Source organism: Diceros bicornis, chromosome 6 (assembly GCF_020826845.1).
Source record: "Diceros bicornis minor isolate mBicDic1 chromosome 6, mDicBic1.mat.cur, whole genome shotgun sequence".
Classification (NCBI taxonomy): domain Eukaryota; kingdom Metazoa; phylum Chordata; class Mammalia; order Perissodactyla; family Rhinocerotidae; genus Diceros; species Diceros bicornis.
This window is the reverse complement of record NC_080745.1, coordinates 88971495-88994828: the sequence shown is the minus strand read 5'-3', so window position 1 is coordinate 88994828 and position 23334 is coordinate 88971495. Positions and strand designations below refer to the sequence as shown.

Genomic DNA, 23334 nt, shown 5'->3' with positions numbered 1-23334 from the left:
TAAGACCTCTAGGATTACAACATAATTGGAAAAACAGCTTTGCCTAGTTTTCCAGGGTCCTTTCTAGATCTTCTCTGGGGGAGGAGGGATGATATGTGTTCCTCTGTAGCGACTGCATGTCTGAGCCTTCACTGTAAACGAGAGTTGCATGCACATTTCCCCACGTGGTGTCTTGAAACTTGACCCAAGGACAACCATAATGAATATACTGTGTTTTTTCCTTTTTCTCTGAATACATGGAGTTCTTCTGGTCCCTGGGCTTGCATATTTGTGTCCGAACACCATACTCACATGTTAACAACAGTTCTCCCCTCCCCCACCATCTGCCCGGGGTCCCTAAAAGGGAAGGCTCTTTTCGCAGATCAATAGCTCCTGCCACTGCTTTTTACAAGTCAGTTTTAGTTCTTGGTCATCACCCCTGTCCCCCCTTAAGTCCACTTCTTTAGCGAGAGACAGGGTTCTGATGTCTGGCGCACATAGCAGAAGAAACCTGTTTACTGTCTAGGATGTGCTGGCATTGGCAGGAAGTCTCGTTTCCTGGAAAGGCAAGGACTCACTTGGGGGTTTCCCCCGACCCAGCTGTCGTCATCCTTGCCGCCTGACTTGCAGGTTGCAGTCTCTTCTTGGTGCCCCCATTTCTTCTCTCTCTTTCCTCTCCCCAAAGGCGCCAGCTCCGGCTCTGCTCTTGCTGTGTGGATTGGCTCTGGGACTTGCGGGTTCCCAACACAGCTTGCTACTCCCCATCCCCTACTCCCCATCCCCGCTGCCCAGAGCTGTTTATCCCATTTGCTGCCTGTCCTTCCTCCCTCCCTCCTTTCGGACTCCCTTCCTGGGCTGCAACATTTCTATATAGAAATTTAACAGAAATATGCTGAAACAATTACCCCCTGATTTTAAACAGAGGCCTGGATTGAGTGGGATGCGAGGCGCCAAATGGAGACCCATTTCCACGTGAGGAAATCAAGTTTTAACCTGCAGCCACAAGGTGAGGCCTTGGCCAGTAACAAAGCGGAGAAAACACCTGCCAGCCTCGTCTATCGTGCAACACTTGTTCTTTGCTTTCTCCCTCGGTGGTTTCTCTTGGGGCCAGCAACTAACTCGACTTTCTTTTACTTCCTCCTCCATGTATTGTAATTGGAGTTAGTCTCAGGTTTTCTCTTTCCTGAGAAAGGAAAAAAATAAAGCCAACAGCACTTGGTAGAGAAGTTGTGTGCGTATTGAGTGCCAGGATTACTGCTTCTTCCTTTGTCTGTGGTGGTCTCTTTGTCCACGAGTTAGCATGTGTCGTGCAAAGAATGCCCTGCCTTTCCCCTCGGTAGCAGCCTCTGGTGCCCCCGTGCCAAAGCTGGGACAGCAAGTCCTGCCTAAAGTCAGGAGGGGCTGCGATTCACCCCCACGTGCCATTCAGAGTGGCTTGCCATTTGATTGACACACGTCTTATCAAGCTCACTTCTTTGGCTTCCGTTTAGATGCTGTAGTTATGGGATTTGCTGGAGGAGAGCCCACGGGTGAGGCAGGAAGGTGAGACAGGTAAACTATACATAAAATGCAGACACAAGAGATTTAAAAAGGTCACGATGGGTGGAGGGCAGTCTTGGGCTACTTCAGGTGGTGGCAAAGAGCAGTAGACCTTTAGGAGATCCTGAAGCCTGCCCTGTAGTTGAGTTTAGAAACTGATGTTTGTATTGATGACTCAGAAACATTGACACAAGCTTCAGGTACTGTATTTCAAAGATACAGTCTGTAAGATGGTCCAGCTTTTGAGGGGAGAAAATATCACCACAAGGAACATTAAAATGTGGGAGAAAATGTGTGCCTTGGATTCAGGGAAGCCTGCTTTGTTCAGAAACGTCTCTTTGGTTGATTGGTTGGTTTCAGTCTATTTTAAGAAGGCAGGAAATTGTGCACAGCTGAGATTCAACCACTTAGAGGATCTTTCTAGAGAGCTGAAGATTCACCTTCAACACCGAAATACTTGTAACAAATTTTAAACTAATTGGGAGGTAAATGATTCTAAAGTGTGTTCTATACGTGATTTACCTGCCTCAGGCTGTTAAATGTCCCCAAACAGCTATGCTGGGCTTGTGGGTCTACATTTCATGGTTTCCTTGCTCTTCCTTTGCAATTTCACTGACAGTGTCTGGCTGCCGTGCTGGTCCCTCTCCTCGGCAACCACTCTCCACTGTCTAATTTCCTATTGTGAGCCAAATTGCCACAGTTAGTAGAATTGTGTGCCATCTAAGAACACAAAAGATTATTTATCACCTTAATATTTGGAAAGAAGCAGTAAAGTATCTTTTTCTATCACATTGGTCCATTATGACATTTTCTGGCCTATGGAGGTAAAATGTCTTGGGGAAGTGGTGCCGCCTTCTCATTTTGTGCAAAGGGCCTGCATAAGCTGGTGGTGCCCTTGGTTGGCCCAGATCTGTGTCCCTTCTCAACTGGTCTTGACGCTGTGTCGACGAGGTCCCTGCTTTCCCATCCTTGCCCTGCACTTGGTCAGTTCAGGGCCCACCTTGCGGAGAAGTGTCCTGTCCTAACTTATCCCTAAGGCCTGCAGCTGGACACAGTGAGGTCAGGAACAGAAAATCCAGAGCAGCCCCCTCCCCTGATCCTATTCCTGCCAGCCAGCTCTGCATGGTGCCCTGACTGTGTCAGCCCTTGTTTTCAGGACTCATTCACAGCTTACCACTATCTTCCCCAGAATCACATCCCATCAACTCTCGGGGAAGCTATGGCCCAGCCGGTCTGCTGAACTCTCTTCTCCTGAAAGCTTTTGTCTAACAGATGTAATGATGTCTTTACCTTAAAACAGCTAGCTTTGTGCTTACTATTCAGATTTTTGGTATTAAAAATAATATTTGTGGGTACCTACATAGGTAGGAAAATTATAGACAAAGCAATGAATTGAGTAAAATGAAATTTAAGTAAGCGGTTCCGTCTGGGTGAGTGTGATCCAGAAGGGGCTCAGAGATGATGTCTGAAGCCCAGGGAATGTTCTGCTTCTTAATATAGGAGGGTTCATGGACGCTCTGATTAATATCTTTAAATAATAAATATAATACATTTCACAATAAAATGATCTTGAGAAGAGCATAAATGGGCACTGTGAAATGGTCCAAGGAGCTCTTCTCTGAGTCAGGGGGGTGAGTTTAAGAGAAGGAATTTGTGACTGTTGCGCAGGATCTTTTTGCTGGTTTTCGCTCACCTCCTAGTGCATAGTTCGGTTCTGGAGAGGTGAGTTTGCTGTATAGTTGAGCTATAGAATATCAACCAACAGAGTGATGCTTTTTAAAAAAGGGAATAGAGGGACTGTCACTATTTAAAGGAAGCCTGCAGAGCCCCAGCCCCTCCAGTGACAGGCTCAGGAAGCAGGCTTTGAGTTTCAGTCCAAGAAATGGAAATGTCTGGCACAGGCTGCTTCTTGATTGACACATCTCTTTAGATGCGCAGAGCCTGCGGTGGCAATGGGTCTTCACCGAGGTGATGTGGTTTAAAATTTGAATAGAGAACTCTTAAGTCCAACCTCATGCAGAGCATATGGGAAAACAAGAGGATGCCTTCTGCCTTTCCTGGAGAAGGCCTGCCTGAGGCTCATCTCATGGCTGCCGATTGTACTTTTCAGAACCCACAAAAAGAGATCTGATCAATAAGTTGTCAGAAAAGTCCGCCTTTGGCTGCATGTTTTTCTTTTCTTTGGTACACCAACTAAGTTCTACTTTCTGGGAGTTGTTTTAACTCTTTCAAGTCACCAGTGGATCATCCAATTTGCAAAGAATCGTTCATACAAGAATTTACATTAAACTAGATAGATAATTGATAGGTGAGTAGGTAGGTGAGTAGATAGATAGATAGTTAGATCTCCATGAGTCCGTAAATTAATACATTAAAGAGCCTAACACTGAGATGGAACTAGCAGATCGAGACTGCATCACTGATAATTAATTTGATTTTTGATTTTTTTTTTTTTTAAATTCCCCCAAAGCCCCAGTAGGTAGTTGTATGTCATAGCTGCACATCCTTCTAGTTGCTGTATGTGGGACGCAGCCTCAGCATGGCCGGAAAAACGGTGCTTCGGTGCACGCCTAGGATCCGAATCCGGGACGCCAGCAGCGGAGCGCACGCACTTAACCGCTAAGCCACGGGGCAGGCCCTGATTTTTGATTCTTTAAGACAGCTTCTAACAAAAGGAAGCAACATATAAAGAAAGAGCTATTTTAGGACGTTTTTGCTTGTAATATTTTATACTTAAACAGAATTAACAGTTTTTGAAATAAAAGTTTAGAAAGATTTTTCTGTACAAATTAGCAAAGCTCAACTTTACCATAGGCAGCCCATCCCCTCTCCAAATGAAAGAACTAAGAACACGTGCCATTTTTTTAGGACTCTCTGTGTATCAAGCCTTGGGACCCAGTAGGCATGTTACCTACATTTTGTTTGTTCATAAGAACATGGAAAGCTGAGTTTACCCCCTTGCTGACTCACCCGCCTCATATCCCACAGGCGGGATGCACATTGAGGAGACTCTGTGTTCTGTGTCTTCCCACTGGCCTCCGCGGCCTCACCACACTCAACCTGTTCCCATTGGCTGGGATGCCAGGACTCGAGGACACAGGGGCTGGAACGAATTGCAGACAACTGAGACATTTTAAGAGAGGTCACCATTCTAATTAGCGCCAGGTAGTCATGGGTGCATTTCCTTTTTGTGTATAAGACATTTGAGAAAACATAGCGAGAATCTTCTAAGAATCTTTATTACTCCAGTGGTTCTCAGGACTTTTTTTCTTCCCCGGTTCACAGGAGGTTTGGACACATCCCACTGGCAGCCTGGCTCTCTCCCAGGTGGGGCCCTTCCACTTAGTGACATCAGCATAGGGAGGAGATGACACCTGGTGAAGGGTCACTGCCTTATTTAAAATGAATAACTTTTAAAAATTTATAGAGTATTCCAAAAGAAAAAAGAAAATAAAGCAAAAAGAAAAAGTATAAAACAGGCAAACACTGAGAAGAAAGTCTCTGTCCCACTCCTAGTTGCTGTCCTGCATTCCCCTCTCCCAAGGTTTCCAGCGTCTTCTGGGTCCTTCCAGATATATTCTGAGCATAGAAGCATTTACTGGGGAAGCAGACCTGACACACTCTCCCACATTTTGCTTTGTTCACTTGAAAGCGTATCTTAGAGATTATTCCACGTCTACACAGAGCATCTGCCTCATTTCTTTTTCACTGCTGCAAAGCACAGAGGTACCGGATGTACAGTAATTGACTCACTAGTCCCCTACGGAAGGGCAGAACGTGGTTTCCAGACTTTTGATGTTGCAGTGTGGCAACAAGCAACACGTTGTACATGTTTTGATCCACTGCTGTATTAGAGGTGTACACCTGATTGATTACCTCCTACCTCTGTACTTCCCATAGCAGGTAACCTGGCATCAATGTTTCTGCAATAATAACTGATATTTATTAAACGCTTACTGTGTAGCAGGTACCATGCTAAACACCTTACATGGATCATTCTTTCATTATATTATTACCTCGATTTTAATATTTGATATTTATAGTAATAGTATAAATATGTTATTGATTACATAAAATATAATTAAAGTATATGAAATATATTTATTATATATACATAAATGTATTACGAAAGTAAATAATATTATAATAACAAAGTTAAATAAATTTTAATTTATTACTATAGAGTTACCCTGATTTTGTAGTTGAGGCCAGATAGCTTATAAGTGGTGGAGGTGGGATTTGAACCCAGGTATCTGGCCCCAGAGTCAATGTTCTAAACCACCCACTCTACTGCCTGCTGTCAAGAAGCTTGATTGAGTTCCTATAGGCACCAGCGAGCACAGTCTCTTTAGAGCCAAATGCATGATAGCAGTGTTTATAAACGGAGCTCCTTGGTGAACTCCAGGGGAAGTCTGACTGGGAATGACGATCAGTTGCTGAATGCTGTGAGAGCACGTGCACTGTGGCCACCCACGGCTCCAGGTCTCCCGAGGCAGTGCTGCAGCTCATCTGTCTGTCTCTGAGAGTGTAGTGTGCATGAGTCAGTACATTAGACGTGGGCTCATCAGACGTTTTGAGCACAATTCTCATTTTATTTTTAGTAGAATCAAAAGTATTTTCTGGAAGCAGTGAGAAGCAACAAGAAGCACATGTGACTTTGTCTGCTCCCCCAGTGGAACAGAAGCTGGTTAAAGATTTCCTTCCCGATGGGTGTAGCTCTACAAGCAACAGCTGTCAGTCTAGCAACCTTTCTGGGCCAGCAGAGAGTCAACAGCAAAGCTTCCTGAAACCCAGCATCCTTGTACCTGGGTTTCTTTGCCCCTTACAAGATTTATGCACATCTCCACAGGAAGATAATGGTGTCCAGGTAGAAAGAGAGTTCCCCAAAGGTAAGGAGCAAGGGAGGTAGGGTTGAGATGATTTCTCCTTGAAGTTCATATGGAAAACAGTACAGTGTCTTCCCGGGCTCCGGTGCACACGAGCTCACCTGATGAAGCTGCCCCTTCTCCAACTGTGCGAGCAGAGAGGGAAGCAAGACTAGCAGGTTTAAATGGTGGGTGAGCTCTGCCTCCCAGGCGTCAAGAAGGCAGCCCCGCATGGGTCAGGAACTCCAGTCCTATTGTGCACAAGGCCAGTATCACCTGAGGCTGAGAAGAAGGCCACTCCCAGGTGCACAGCAGGCTCTCAGGCCTAGTAAGGGAATGTTTGAGATGCTGATGTGGCTGCTCTGAGGGTAGCAGGTCCACCCAGCTGACAGTGGTCCTCTATAAATGCCTAGCAGGGATAATGGCTGAGGGGTGTAGGCCCCCACGTGTGCTGGGCACTTAACAAGCATGAGTGCACTGGACCTCACAGTGCCCACAGGGTAGGTCCCAATCTCACCATCACAAAGGAGGGAACCAAGAATTCAAACCAGGCCGCCATTTCTCTAAAGGCCAAATAGCTGACTCCTACTAATACTGCAGTAAGCATTGATACCTAAAAGAATAGAAGAACGGAAGAAAGACCTGTGATGCCAAGTTATGTCAGAGGGAAAAATTAGATTTCCTATCACTCTAAAGATTTTCTCAAAGAGCTATGGATAAGGACAGAAAGAAAAATATCAGATTATAGAGCTTTGGGATGTAAGAGTCAAAATGTTTATGGTAATTGATAAAAATAATTTCACTTGGAACCCAAGTGAATCCCTAGCTCTTCATTCATTAATTCATTAAAGAAGCATTTATTAAACACCTACGGTGTGCCAGGCGCTGTGCTAGGTGCTCCTTGTCCTCAGGTGCTATCAGTCCAGTGCTGGAGACATCGGGATTGTAACTGTGTCTGTGGAGAGCTGTCAGGCAGCTGAGGACGGCCCCAGATGCTCCAAGGAGGGTCTGGACAGAGACATCTTCCTTGAGGAAATAATTTTGAGCAGGAACTTGAAAGCTGATTAGAGGTTTAAAATCAGAGCTAAGGGTGAAGAGCATTGCAGACTGAGGGAAAGGCATACACAAAGCAAAGAGTTGATGGAAAGAGCTTGGCTGATTTGGGGGCAAAGGAGCCAGAGTGCAGGGGAGGCAGGAAGGGGCCTAGCATGAGTCTAAGGTCACCAGGGTCAAGTTGGAAGGTCCTTATAAACCCACTAAGGGAGTCAGACTAAAGAGAGGGCCAAATACTTGAAGGAGGAGAGACCTAATCAGATTTGATCTGAAGGAGACTGTCTCCTGGACACTGTAGAGGACAGATGGGAGAGGGGCAAGGCTGGGGGACTTAGATCCAGCCAGAGATGAATACAGATCATATCCCTGGGGAGGAGGGGCCACAGTGATGGAGAGTGTCAAGATACACTGGACAAAACTGTGTTGTGAGCACTGATGAAGGTGGGCGCGTTAGGACAGCCCCTGGGTTGCTGGATCTGGTGATGGGGTGGATGGTGGGGAAGGATGTAAGGGAACTGTGGCTTCCCTGTGCATAGGGTGAGCTAGAATAAGGGTTCACAATAAGAAATGAAAACAGTGTGTGGAAGGCACAATGAAGTCTGGCTAGAGGGGGCTTGGGGGATGGATAGCTGGGCTAGTTGGTTAGGCCTGAAGCAGGGATAGGGGAGCAACAGGGAAATCCTCCAGAAAAAACAGAAGCCAATGCCTAGAAGAATGAAAGAGAATGATTTGAGAGCTCTAAATAGTGTGTTGTTGGTAGAGCTGGAGGTGGAACATCTACCGTGAACAAGCCACAAAAAGTCTGGTCTGTCTGTAGGGCTTGTAGGAAGTAGGGAGCGTTGATGGGTTTTGAGTAGAGATAGGACAGCTGGTCCAGGCCAGAGAGGATCCAGGCGTGAAAGGTGGAGCTTATAGCAGGGGGTTCAGATAAGAGATTCATGGGACCATGGAGATGCGTGCTGAGGCTTGCCCAGGTGAGTCTCCTAATGGCTTCCTCTCCACTCCCAACAGAACAAGCTTCCGGGCACCTGGTCTAGCACCATGGAGAGATGCAGGGTGAATATGACATGGTCCAGCCCTTGAGGCAGTCACCAGCTTGTGGGTTAAAGCATCCTGTTACGAGCCCACCTAGTAAATGATGCTGTTGAGTGTATGACATGTGTTCCACTGCGAGAACACAGAGGAGGCAGGATGGAGCCTGACTTGGGAAGGGAAGGGGGCTTCCTGGAGGATTTGGGCTCAGCCTGGAGGTAGGAGGTCACCAGGTGGAGGAATCAAAGGGCTTTGTGGAGATAGGAGAGCGTGCCGGCAAGGATGAGAAAGACGCTGTTGAGTTGCAGAACTGGAGACGGCTGGTTGGCTGTGGTTGGGGGGATGCGTGGTGGGTAGTGGGGGAAGCTTGGGCAGGAAGAGTGGCCTAGGACAGGCTGAAAGGACACTGTGTTCCAGGCGCAGGTGTTGGTCAGTGAGCGGTCAGTGAATTCATATTAATCCCCCAACTCATCCCCTGACCTTTTCCACAAAGGAATGTCAAAATGGCCCCAGGAGGAGGCCAAATCCTGCCTCGAGAGAGAGAATTTCCATTACAAATATAAAGCCAGTGGTAGTCTCTGGCAAGTTAAGGGGAGGGATAAATAATTGAACACCATTCCTCCATCTTACATCGTTAGTGTAGCAAACACAACGTAAATGAATACACTGTCCCCAAACAACAAAGGTGTAATAATTGTACAGGACACACTTAATATGAAGCACAGAATAGAAAAGTTTCTTTTCATCGTGAGCAAAGGCATTTTGGACATCAGAAGCCAAGGGAATACCTCCACGGCACAGTTAGCCAGTCCTGAGGTCTGGCTGCCTGCAAACATTCTTCCCTGTGACCGGGCCAGCCGAGGGGGGTGGGGTCTGTGATGAGGCGTGATCTCGTCGGCTTAACGAGGCCCATTAATAACCCACAGGCGTTTCTGTTGTCAAAATTGTCTTCTGTGTCTAATGGTGTTGAGGAATCAGGCGACAATCACGTGTGCCCTCTAAATGGAATTCTAAATCTTCGTTCCTAGGAGATTACACCTGTTGCGACTTGGTTGTAAAATTAAAGGAATACAAGAAGAGTGAGGACCCCACCATGCCCGAGCCCGAGCCTGCGCCGCCAGAGCCAGCACCCCCCGAGGAATCACAGACCCCCGACCTGTCAGAAGACTGTTTCCAGTGCCAGCAAATGCCTGCAAGCTCCTTGACCTTGCAGGTGAGACCTTCTGTGCTTCCCGGCTTGATTCCAGCCGAGGGGAATCTTTCCTGGGGATTCTATGGCTCTTTCCAGGAGAATCTCTCCCCTTCGTAGTAGCTGTGTGACTCTGGGCAGGTCCCCTAACCTCTCTGAGTCTTTGTTTCACCGTAGGAGTAATGGAGAGAATGTTATCTACTTCACTGGGCTAGAATGAGGGTCACGTAATATCCGTAGTGACAGTGACTGTAGCAATGACAATTAGCATCTGCTGAGAACTTCCAGGTGCCCAGACATTGGGCAGGCACTTTGTAGGCGTCAGTGGCTTCCATCCTCACAGCACCCTTATGAGGCAGGAGTTCCTATAACCTCGTCTCCAGATAAAGACTTTAAGCCTTTGAAAGATTAAGGAAGTCCCAAAGTCATGTGGCCATGGGTTCAAGGATATGGAAGCTTTCATTTGGTGTCTTTTCCCAATTGTAGAAGCAATATGGACACATTTTTGACAGTTCAAAATTTACATAAGTATAAAAATTAGAAGGGCAAACAACCTCAGAGAAAGCCCTTGTGAATGGTGTATGGCAGAGCCACCATGCCTTCTAGGAAGGCACTCGGTAGGTTGTAAGCCGCCCTGCACATGTGGAGATGGCTCCATCCACCGGCCCCTGCACCCCTGTCCTCCGAGTAGGCCCTCGGTGAGAGACCCATGGTGCCCCCAAAGCAGCCTGAGCCTCCAGCCTCAGGGCGGGCAGCCGAGGCAGCAGCCAGGCCTGGGCCAATAGGCCATTCCCTATGGGTCACTCCAGTCCCCAGTGACTTGTGCCTGGGGCCTGGGGCTGTCGCCGTGGAGGCCAACGGCCCAAGAAGATTCCTTTCCAGGCACAGCTGCCAGGGGCACGTCCACGACACAGATGGAGCCCAAGCTGCCCTCCCCTCGGGAACTCTGAGCTACCAGCTGGCTGGGAAAGGAATGTGGCAGAGGAACGTTTCCGCCCCGGCAGCACCTCCAGAGGGCCTTTCTGAGCACCTACTGTGTGCAGAGCTCCGAGCAGTGGCTGTGAGGGATACAATGTGGATGAGACTCGGCCATGGCATCCAGGAGCTCACAGCCTAGCAGGGCAATAGAGGTGTATGAATGAGTTGCACCAGGTGGTCCATGAAGTACCACGATGCTGAGGCTGAATAGGGAGACCCCACAGAGCTTTCTAGGAGAGCAAGAACTTGAGCCGATGGGTGTGGCCAGTGGTAGTACCCCAGGGAGGGGAAGAACTTGAACAGAGGTTTGCAAGGAAAAGCAAGTTAAGACAATGAAAGGCAGTGTGGGAAAAGCACACAACTCCCACAGCTGAGGGTCACGATATGATGTACCAAACGATGATGAGCCTCAGTTTTTGCATCTGTCAAATGGGGGTAAACGAATCTGCCTTACAGAGTCAATGTGGGGATTCCCAGAGAGGATGAACACACACACAGCACCTAGCCCAGTGTCTGGCATGGAGCAGAATGCATCACTGGCGGTGGTTCTTCCTCAGTAAACCTGGGTGGGTGGCTTAGCGCAGGCATGGAGGGGACAGACAGTGAGAGACAAGGCTGAAGTGGAAATATGGGAGCTCTGACCTCCTCTATGGAGCTTGCAGAATCCTTTTGCTTGGGCAAAGATATCTTGCCAACTCTTCTGCCTGGGAGGAGAAGTTGTTTCTCTTAGCCACGATTACTGTTTCCCCTGAAAAGGCACATATTTTACGCTGGGTGGGTGATCTGGGTCTGTGCTTCTTAAGGCGTCCAACCCCCGGCAGGAGCAAGTGACTCCTAACGCCTCCATCCCTTCGCCGCCCGTGTTTCCGTGGAATATGGAGTTGAGGGCATTCAGATTTTGGTCTGTTGGCAATGAATGTATTGGCAGCATAGAAGGAGGAATGGGTAGATGTTTGCCTTTCTCCTCATAACCTTGATGTTGTTGAGTAGTCAGTCATGCTGCAGTGGGGCCCTTGGTGCTGGCCAGGAATGACCACCAGGGCCTCCGGCATCAACATCTGTTACAATATTTGTGTGAAACTGGAATAAAATTGTGACGTGCTTATGCCCTGTGGCTTTTGGTCTCTGAGTATTGTACTTCTGATGGGCTTCTTGACCAGATCAGACGGATGTGTTGCCTTTCTCTGAAAAATAAGATATTTTCTTTGCTTCAATTAGGAAGCCTTGGAAGCCCGTAAACCTCAGTTCATCTCTCGCTCGCAAGAGCGGCTGAAGAAGCTGGAACACATGGTACAGCAGAGAAAAGCCCAGCAGAAGGAGAACCTGCGGCAGAAGCAGCCTCTCCTCCCGGTGCGCACCAGCAAGAAGCAGTTCACCATTCCTCATCCTCTTAGTGGTAAGCTGCGGGCGGCTTGGGAGGGCTGGCGAGACTGGGGGATCCTTGAGGATGGACCCTTCACCCGAGGTGATGGTACAAATGACACCACTGACAGCAGGAGGACTCGTGTTTGCTCCGAGTATCCAAACCTCAGTATCAGGCAGCCTGCTCTGGGAGCCAGCCCACTTTGAGAGATTATATGTGGGCACTGAATTCAGCAGAAATAACTTGGGACACAAATTTACCATTAGAGCTGGGAAAGAAGCCACACAACTGTAGCAGCCAGGGTAGCAAGTTCAAATTCTTGGCTCCTAACAGATATTTGCAAGAGATCCCCTTTGCCCTTTAGAGATTGCAAAACAGACCTCAGGGTGACAGGGTGACTCCAGCTTGTCTACATCAACATTCTTCATCTCGAAACCCCTTTCCTGCTGTGAGCTTAGAGAATGGATGGCCAGCTTTTGAAGAGCTGCAAAGCCAGTGTCAAGCTGAGCCTATGAGGGGCAGCCCTCATTCACTCATTAGCCAAGGAGTTATCAGGAACCTTCTCTGGGCCAGGCACCCTGCTGGGAGCTGGGGATGGTGCAGTGAGCAAGACTGACCTCAGTCTTTTCTTCACGGAGCTTATAAACAGACTATTAAACCAGCAAGAATAACTAGAAGAGACGAGGGCAGGAACGGGGACATCAGAGCACGTACTGATGGCCTGCCAACTCAAATCTTAAAATCTGGAGGCCTGGGGAAACATCAGTTTTATTCCTTTGGATAGAGGAACAAGATTTTTCTTCCTATGAAAATGTGCTGGCCCCCGGGAGGTGAAATCATGGGTATAATTCTGAATAAAAGTCCTCAGGGGAAATAACCATACTCAATGAAATGCAGCTTAGCTAACATTACCCAGGTCTTGCAGGGGGGCCTGGGGGACAGAGGACAAAGGGTGTTGTAAGGGCATTCCTGTTAACATCCATGGGCAGGCCAAGTCTCCCTCATTCACCTAGAGTGCTGCTGGGGGAGTTGCCTAAGACCCTGGGCAAGGGTGGACTTGAATGCGTCCTTCTCGTGGCAAAGGATTCGGCAAAACATGCTGCTCCTCCCAGTGACATGTTCCAGGAGGCCAAGGAAAAGAAATGGACAATATGAATGTGCAAAGGGTTCCCCCCTTGAAATGTGTCTCTCACCAGCATTTCAAGCCGGTTGGCAGGTACAACCGATTTGAAATGTGTTCTTGATTTGTGTGCGTTCTCCAGGGGGCTGTTTAGTCCCTGGCTCCACAAAGAGTGATCTGGATTCAGGTGCAGACTTCTCAAGCTACTACGAGGGACCCAATGTCAGCCACAACTGGGGATCCCCTGGGCCTTCAATGTCTGTGTTTGTCCTGGAGAGAGCTGCCAGGGTGCCCACGATGGGTGGGCCACTTGGCCTCAACATTTTTGAAGATCTTGCTTGATAAAATTAGTTAGGTTAACAAATGTATTGTCAACAAATATAAAAGAGTGCCACTTTAGAGCCCAACAAATTCACATTCACACAAAAAATGGTGTCTGAGGGGCTTCATTTTTGGTCAGATCCCTTTACTTTGTGTAGGAAAAAATGGAGACCCAAGGACATTTGGGAACTTACGTGTGGGGCTGTGCACCAGCAGCAGCGCTGGGTTCTTCCGTCTCCAGACCCACTACCTTTCGGCTGTGCCACACTGCAGGCCCTGAGTGGTCTGGAATACCATCATCTCAAATATCACAGGGAGGCTGCCTCGGTCATCTTGATTAGTTTCCTGGGGCTGCTATCAGAAATGACCACAGACTGAGTGGCTAAAATAACAGAAATGTATTCTCTCACAGTCTGGAGGCCAGAAGTCCAAAATCAAGGTGTCAACAGGATTGATTCCTTCTGGAGGCTCAGAGGGAGAATCCATGCTATGCCTCTCTCCTAGCTTCTGGTGGCTTCTGGCATTCCTTGGCGTTCCTTGGCTTGTAGATGCATCATTCCAATCTCTGCCTCCATCTTCTCATGGCCTTCTCCCTTGTGTTTGTGTGTCTTTATGTCCAAATTTCCTCTTCTTATAAAGTCACCAGGCATTGGATCAGCGTCCACCCTAATCCAATATGACCTCATTTTATTTTGTGTACATCTGCAAAGACCCTATTTCCAAATAAAGTCACAATCACAGGTATGGGGGTGGAGGTAGAGGGACAAGAACTTGAACATATCTTTTTGGAGAAACATAGTTCTATCCACTACCATCATCCAACTGTGGTATTTGCCGGAAACAGATATCCTTACAAGTTCACATTCCTTTAAATGAAAATCTTAAAACTGTATATGTATAAAAGGTGATCAGACCCAGTCGATAGTAGTAAATAACCAAGGCACCTTTCTATACCCCAAATTTCAAGACAGTCCTGGCGACTAGAATGCTCTGGACGGGACTCGGGCACGTGGGGTTTATGGCTCCTCTGCCCATCCTGCAGTATTTATGTGTTGATGAGAGCCTTACCCTCGTGTTTGTTTGTGTTGGGTCAGTTCAGTCAGACAACTTCTGAAACCAGAGCCTGGTCTGAGCCCGGGCAAGTGAGAGGGAGTGTTGAAGCCCCATTAAACAAGTCTACAATACGCATCTTGTCTTCAGCCTGTCTGCCGGCAAGATGATAAAAGCAAAATGCACATGTTTTTCTTACGTGCTAAATTAGTTAATAAATCCTATGCATGAATGAGCTCTGGCTACGGTGTCCAGACAGCTGTTAGAAAGAAGACTCGATTGCTTTCCGAGTCAGGGTAGCTGCCTCTGATCAGGGAGTGCCCAGCAGTCTTGGCTCAGAGCACACCTGAGCGGCTCAGGTGGGAGCTCTGGCAGCTGACAAACACCAACTAGGGCAGGGGCTGCTGGAGAGTGAGCGCCTGATGTGCAGGGACAATCACAGTGAGAGTCAGAGGGCCAGCTCTACTTCCTGTTGGCTAATGAGTTCTGAGCAGTCTTTAAGGCCCAGGGCAGTGACACATGTGCATGCATGCATGTGCATGCACACATGTGTTTGTGTTAATTGGGCTCCCTGTGTGGAGACGGGGATTTTCATGAACAATTGGGAGGGATTACAGAGAGACCAGGAAGTAGCATTATGAAGGTCGTGCCTACAGCCCCAGCCTGTCTTGACTATCTCATCACCTGTAGCTTGAATTCCCAAAGCCAATAAATGCGTGTCTCTGTCCTTGCCTGGGAGCCACCTGGGCCACCTTTGCATGGCTGTAGCAGTGACACGGGAGTTTCTCCATCCATCTCTTAGCAAACCTTTCTTGAGAGCCTACTCTGTGCCAGGCACAGTCCCAGGTCTCACAGACCACCCCACCTTGTGGGGAAAGCACACAGGTAAAGAGGAAATGACCTTGGGATTTGCTAAGTGCCATGAAAGGGGTTTGTCCAGGTTGCCATGGAAACTCAAAGGTGGTAGACTTGCTCCCACCTTGGGTCTATGGAAGGTTGCTGATGGAGGAGACCTCTGAACTGCATTAGGATGAGTAGGGATTATGCAGATGAGTTGTGGTGCAGGGTGGGGAGAGCAGGGTGGTGGGGTGAGGATGTGGAAGCACAGTGGCGAGAGGTCACTGAGGATGCTCTATTCAGCTCGGACTGGACCGTAAAATGGGGGTGTGGGGCAGAGGGAGAGATGGAAGGGCCGAAGACGAGCCCAAGGAGGGTAGAAGGCATTGTATAAGCTGCTCTTAGGTTTAACCTTATTCTGTGGGCCTAGGGCAGGGCAGTGGAATGCAGAACAGTGACAGATGGAGAGGTTCTTAGGTGGCAGAATCAGTGGAATGTGGTGACTGCTGAGTTGTGAAGGAGAGGAGATGAGACCAAGGAAGCTGGAGGAGGAAGGTAGGAGGCGGGCATTGCTCTCAGTCTCTGAGGTTACTGACTCTCCAGTCTGAGAGCCTCTCTCCTTCCTGAGTCAGGGCTTTTCCTGCTCACTTCACCAGAGCTACCTGGGGGCTATAGGCAAGGCTCCCCCATCTTCCCAGCACTGTTCCTGGCGTCCCTTGGCTGGGCGGCTGGTTGTAGTCAAAGGCCCATCATAACCTATGAATTAGAGTGCTTCAGAATTAGTCATTGCTTCCACCTTGCAGGATGAATCTGGGGCAGGATGGACTAAAAGCACATGGGAAGCATCAGGTACAGGACCTATAGGTGTAGGGGGTATAGCACCTGTGGGTGTAGGGAGTACAGCACCTGTAGGTGTCGGTGGTACAGCACTTGTGGGTGTAGGGGGTACGGCACCTGTGGGTGTAGGGGTTATAGCACCTGTGGGTGTAGTTAGTACAGCACCCGTGGGTGTAGTTAGTACAGCACTCGTGGGTATAGGGGATATAGCACTTGTGGGTGTAGATAGTACAGCACCTGTGGGTGTAGTTAGTACAGCACTCGTGGGTATAGGGGATATAGCACCTGCGGGTGTAGATAGTACAGCGCCCGTGGGTGTAGGGGGTACGGCACCTGTGGGTGTAGGGGTTATAGCACCTGTGGGTGTAGTTAGTACAGCACCCGTGGGTGTAGTTAGTACAGCACTCGTGGGTATAGGGGATATAGCACCTGTGGGTGTAGATAGTACAGCACCTGTGGGTGTAGGGGGTACGGCACCTGTGGGTGTAGGGGTTATAGCACCTGTGGGTGTAGTTAGTACAGCACCCATGGGTGTAGTTAGTACAGCACTCGTGGGTATAGGGGATATAGCACCTGTGGGTGTAGATAGTACAGCACCCGTGGGTGTAGTTAGTACAGCACTCGTGGGTATAGGGGATATAGCACCTGTGGGTGTAGATAGTACAGCACCCGTGGGTGTAGTTAGTACAGCACTCATGGGTATAGGGGATATAGCACCTGTGGGTGTAGATAGTACAGCACCTGTGGGTGTAGATAGTACAGCACCCGTGGGTGTAGGGGGTAAGGCACCTGTGGGTGTAGGGGGTACGGCACCCGAGGGTGTAGGGGGTATGGCACCCGTGGGTATAGGGGGTACAGTGCCTGTAGGTGTAGGGGGTACAACACCTGTGGGTGTAGATAGTACAGCACCCGTGGGTGTAGTTAGTACAGCACTCGTGGGTGTAGGGGATATAGCACCTGTGGGTATAGATAGTACAGCACCCGTGGGTGTAGGGGGTATGGCACCTGTGGGTGTAGGGGGCACAGCACCCGTGGGTGTAGGGGGTACAGTGCCTGTAGGTGTAGGGGGTATAACACCTGCAGTACCTGGGTAGTAGGCAGTACAAAACCCGTAGATTGTAGCTGCTCGGTCCGCGGCAGCCCTCACTGTCTCCTGTTCACCAATCTGCGGCTGTGTCCTGTTCCCACTGCAGCTACCAGAGCCTGGCTATCCTCATCTCCCACTGGGCGGGGGGCCCAGCCTCAGAGCCTCCCTGGATTCCATCCCTGCTCTGTGGCCCAGACCCCTCCCAGCCTGACTCTGCCCCCCTCACCCTTCCCAGTTGGTCTCATTGGCTGTCCTTCTTTAGCTCAGGAACATTTATGATCAGGGGCCCCAAACCACCTGAGAGAAGCCTTATCTGCCCTCTTCCTTTCTGCCCTGCAAAATCCTGCCTAACCTCACTAGCTGTCTCCAGTCCAGCCTCTTCCTTCATCTCTTACCTGCGAGGCCCTTTCCTCTGCTTCCTGTAGAGCGTGACCTGGGCTGTGTGGTGACTTTCACTTCTCAGCTGAGCACTTGCTCCTCAGGAGTCACTGCTGTTACGTGCACTCAAGGCTCAGACCCAGCCCAGGCTGCTTCCCTTCTGTCTCGGTTGATTTCCGCTCTGCCTGTCAGGCTCTTCCTCATGGCTCTCCCAGGTTGTCCCCTGAACCTGTGAATGTGTAGAAAACCCATCAAGAACATCTCCTTCTTCCACGAAGCCCTCCCTGACTACTCCCATCCAGTCCCCCCACCCCCTTCCATTTGAGCCTCTTGGCTCTTGTATCTCTCTAGATCTCCCACCTTCATACCTTCTTCATTTGGATTATAGTCCTATGAGTGTGCTGGAAAAATCTCTCTGGATCGTAAGTGCTGGTGGGTGCACACCACACCAAGTCACTTTGGGAAGCCCTGCTACGTGTAGCCATGCAGACTGAATTAATCTGAGTCTCATTATCCACACTTCCCAAGGTGAGCCAAGTCAGAGCCATTCAGATCATGGACCAGTAGAAAAATGGAATTCTCCGGAAGGCACTGCAGAATTCCTTCTCCAGCAGATCTGCTCTCACTGATGATTCTTGGCTGGAGCAAGTATTAAAATTAATTTGCATTCCCAGAGCATCTAGCTGGAGAAGTGACCCAGCAGATATGCGATGGCTGGGGAAGTCACCGCAGTAATAAAAATGTGCTGTTCATCGCGAAGCAAGCTGAGCCCTGGCTGCATCGGCCCTGCTATTGCCTGATCTGATCGCGTGAATGTTTTTCCATAAAACATTCAAATAAATATTTGGGGGTAGTTCTCCTGATAATACAAAGGAATTTTAAAATGTGCTTATCAGATAAAAGTAAATTGTTACTTCATCGGTCTGCAAAGAAAACAAAGAGCATGATTTAGCTAAAAGACTGTTTTCCTGATTCAAAGACATTCACATGTAGAACACTATTATTAGTGTCCTCCCCGGACACTAAAGGTGTTGTGCTGTGTTTTTTTAAGAAACATAAGAAAAGATCAATTTATGTCCGTTTAGAAGTAGACCTAAAGGACAGGTTATTTCCAATTAAAATTACGTCAGGTGAAAACACGGAATTGCAGACTAGCAAGGAAAAATGACTTCACACGAGATCCCTTTCCCAGTTGCCTTGATTTTATTTTCCAAATGATTTCCCCTTTATCCCACAGTGCAGCTCAGTAATAAACCTGCAGTGACACTAAGGATATAAATCTACTTGGCAACAAGAATGCAAGTTTATTCATCATCTATAAATCACCCTATTTTGTGGTTCTCTAAAAAATTGGAGCAAACAAGGACTCTCACATCCACTGTTAGTTTTTCATACTTGTACTAGATCATGCTGTTTTCTGGGGAAGTGTGTGAGTTGAGCCATTGTTGAAGTTCCTTTAAGTGAGTAATTTAAACTTGCCATTTAAAACACACGCACACATTTTTAAGAAAATGTGGAGAAATACACCAGATTTTCTTTTTTGTGTAGAGATTAAATCCTATCCTGCAGCCACAAATAATAACTTTGAAAACTGAGAACTATTTATAACTGTTAATGTTCAGCCGTTGGTCTCACTTTTCTCCCCAGTGTCCTCAAGTGTAGAACTATCCAAAATGCATTCCAGAGGAAGACCAATCCCTTCAGATGCCTTTGAGAAATGTTTTGTATTCTGTAGTCTCTTGGAGGTTTATAATGCCCAGTGTATGTTAAAGGCACTGATACGTTCTGCAACAATGAAGCCTGCTTAAATTTGTTTAACCTTGCTTTTCTCTAAACTTCTTTGACTTTGGAATGCTTTCATCTAATTCTTGAGAGTGCACTTTGGAAATATTGCTCTAGAAATTTTTATTCCTAGAAATACCTACCATGCTTTGCTACAGAAACCCCAACTGGAGTTTCAATCTGTCATTTTCCACAGAAATCTGGGGCTGCGGGAAGAAGGTCTTGCTCTCATTAACTGCATCCCTTTAGTCTAGCAATACCAAGAAGTGATGGCTGAGGGCCCTGGGGACCTCTGGGCCGTGGGGTATGGGGTGTGATGCTGATTTCACAGTCTGTGGATGGTTTTGCCTCACTGGAAGCTTGTCCATGGACAGGCCCTGCCTGGACCTGTCTCCATGTGGGCTCCCCTGGCGTCTGTAACAGTGCCACCGTGCTGGCGCCCAGCACACAGTCCATTGGAGAAAGAGGAGCCAGTCACAGTCCCTTTGGAAAGTACTTCACAAATGTCACCATGTGAAATAACCAGGGAGAAAAGAGCCAGATTTATCAAGGGAAAATACAGGGTGCCCCGTTAAATTTGCATTTCAGATCAACAAAACAGTTTTCAGTATAAGTATGTTCCAAATATTGCATGGGACATACTTACACTAAAAACTGTTTCACTGTTGATCTGAAATGCAAATTTAACTGGGTGTCCTGTATTCCATCCCACAATCCTTCCTCAAAGCCTCGAAAACCATGCAGGGACTTGGCTTTTGTCCTCATCACACTAGTTACCTTCCGTCAGTGATCCTCAGCCCTGAGGGAGCATGAGCATCCCCTGGAAGGCGTGAGAATATGAACAGCACTGGCCCCTCCCAGCGTTTCTCATTCCGATGAATTGAGGTGGGGCCAAGAATCCTCATTTGTAACAAGTTCCCAGGTGATACTGATGCTGCTGGTTCTGGGGCTGAAAGGCAACGGAAGCTGCACAGATGTTGGCATTTATGTGAGAATACAAGCCCCACTTTGAGAACCACAACCATCGATGATCTTCAGAGAATAAAAATCCCACTGATTCCACCAGGATCTCAATTCTCAGGACTGTTACTTACTTACTTTGAGACTAGAGGTGAGTTACTGAACCGCGAGTCCTCAGTATCCTCACGTGTAAGGAGGAAAGAAGACTTGCTTTACTGGGTCATAGTTGGGATGAAGTGAATCATGAACTGGACGCTCGAGCTGGGGGGATGCCTCAAGAATAGTGGTAGTTTGCATCTTCACAGTCATAGTGCATTTTCATAGGGACCATTCCCTTGAGACCTCCCAAGAACCTTTAAAACAGATACCGTGCCCTCACGGAGCAGAGGAAGGGCCAACTCAGTGAGGCTGAGCAGTTTGCCCAGAGCACACAGGCCCCAAGCCGAGGCCTAGACTGACCCAGGTCTTCAGACTCGGACCCCAAACAGACACCTTTACCATGGTGTGGAGGGTCAGACCGGCCAAAGGAAGCATCAAGTGTACATCATAAAAGTATAATGTTTAATTTACTAATGCTCGTGTTATTTTTACGTAAGCAGAAACAAACAATTTCCTGCCATATGTCGTGAGGTCACTGAGAAGTGCGGTTATTCCGTCTTGGGGGCTGGGGAAGCTGCCCGTCTACTGCTGGTTTGTGTTGAATTTCACCAGTGCATTTGTGGCAGACAACGCTGCACATCGCTTTGCCTGCTACCTCAGGGTTCCCCTGGGGAAATGCACGTTTTAAGCAACTAATGGGAGCACTTGATAGGGCTTTAGTTTGTGAGCTTCTGGTCTTGAATAGGGATCTGGGTTAGTTTGTAGGTCTCTGATCCTACAGACACCTGGGAGAACTGAATTCACACGATTGCAGCTTGGAGTTCCTCGCCGCCGTGGCAGCATGCCATGCTGGTGACTCGAGATGGGTGGTGCTGGAGAGAGCCACCACGATACAGGCCAGCCTTCCTCTGTGGTTCCCGTGGCTTTTATGGGGGCTAATAGAGAGCCTTTGGCCCCTTGGTCCCTTGCTGGATCTTTGGGGAGTAACAAGGCAAGAAATATTAACACTTGGTGTCTTGGGCCACCCAGGTGGGGTATGAATGGAAAGGAGCAGAGGTGTTGGGGTGGGGGGAGGAAATAGAGTAGAAGAGATTCCCCCTTATCCTCTAGGGGTTCATGTGCCTCTTGGGGAGACAGTTGGTCAGGCAGACAGCTGTAAACCAAGTCTAGAATCATATAAGAGAAGACCCTAAGGGAGTAAGGAGGAAAAAGGGGCTTGTGATGGTGCTCTTGGGTCCAAGAGCAGGATTGATGCATTAAGATTTCATTTCTCTCTAAAAATGTTTTTCATAGATGTGTTTGACTTGGGGATCTGGTCCCTCTAGTTGGGGGATCTAAAGCCCTGCTCCCCGTGTCTCATCTGCCCGTGTTGCATCCAGGGTTCTCCCATTATGGAGATCTGCGGGAGGCTCATGGGTTGCCAGTGTTCATGGTGAGTCCTTCTCATCACCATCCCCTCTCCCAGGGGGCAGACCCTTCCTCAAATCCATCCTTTAGCTCCCCAGCACCTCATCTTTTCATGGAAGTCCCAAGATGGGAAGCCAGCTCAAAACTAGAGCATAAATCTCTGTGTGCAGGAGCTGAGCTCTCCTCTAAGCGAACGATTCATTCTTCTTTAAGCAGGAGCTCCTTCATACTTTGTTTCTCAAAAAGAAAATAAATAGATGCAAAAAGAAATAGATATCTCTGGAGACCTCTGGTTTATTTTCATTTCTTGTTTTTGTATGCCTTCACCAGAAGGGTCTGAGAGCTCCGTTGCATTTCCGAACTGTGACATCAGCATCTGTCTTCTGCATCTGGGTGATAATAGGCACATGGTGTTGTTTTCATCTATATGCCAGAGTCTATGCAGCTTCCACCCACCCCCCAGGCCCCTGGAACAGGCCGCTTACCACGTAGAACTGTCATTCGGGGGCACGATTCCGCAGAAGGCTAGAAGGGATTTTAGAAAAATGAGAATGTTTATCCAGCACTAGATTTTATCATCACAAGAGCACTTCGGAGGCAAACGGCCTACGAGTCTGTTAACGCACCCTGGTGCGGTGCAATGTATGCCGTTTAATTTCTGGAAGGCTAGTCCAAAGTAGACCACTCCACTCTGTCCAGCAGATTAGAGGCTCCACCAAGGTGAGCTGAACAGAAAGGATGAGCAACTAATGGGATTTAACTCCTGAAAACTGTGATGTAATTACTCCAGCGGCAGGAAGGCCAGCTGCTCATTGGATTTGACACTGGCGTAGTGAACAGTCTTGTGATCTTAGAGCACAGACGTACTGGGGTCCTTTTTTAGGGGAAAGTTTCTCTAGAGATTTTTCCCCCTAAAACATACCCCATTTCCATTCCTCTCGGGAGGCCTAGTCTTTAACAGAAGATTCTGGGAGGTGTAGACTTGGCATCTACACTCCAAACTGGCTTGTTGGCTCCTGGCTGAAGTCTCTCCAACAGGGATCTCTTGGTTTTGGTATTTCTAAGATAGAGGAAGCAGAAGTCTGAATGATTCTTCAAAGTGCTCAGGGTGACTGCAGAAAATAAGCCGCTGGGAGGGCGTCGTGCTAATAAATCCGATGTGAACTTGATTACCATTTAGATTACTTGCTCAATCAGGAAAATGAAGCTTTGCAGATAAGGGCTACAAAGGGAAAAAGAGCCCCTGTCCCCTAAACAGCCAATCATGCTGGTGACAGGGTGATCCTTGCTGCCTCCTGGTAAACTGTCAGCTGACTGAATGTTGAAGCCACCTGTCCCTGTATGTGTGTGTGCATGTGTGTTTTGCACACAAGTGAGGTGAAGGTTATGATAAACACCTGCCCGTGTTTACACAGATCAATGGGATGTCAAGACTTGGCTTTTACTCAGCTGCTCCCC

The 23334-nt window shown here is 48.2% G+C and overlaps 1 protein-coding gene across 3 annotated transcripts in view; it reads left to right on the top strand.

Annotated features, from left to right (window-relative positions):
* Positions 1–23334, top strand: part of C6H10orf90 (chromosome 6 C10orf90 homolog) — a 210482-nt gene that overhangs the window by 178855 nt on the left and 8293 nt on the right. For 2 of the 3 annotated variants that reach the window (XM_058542721.1, XM_058542723.1), the window contains 3 exons: positions 6120–6407; positions 9497–9681; positions 11854–12031. In XM_058542721.1, the coding sequence (XP_058398704.1) occupies positions 6120–6407; positions 9497–9681; positions 11854–12031 (651 nt within the window). The remainder of the gene's footprint in view (positions 1–6119; positions 6408–9496; positions 9682–11853; positions 12032–23334) is intronic. The other variant, XM_058542722.1, reaches the window with a different exon arrangement.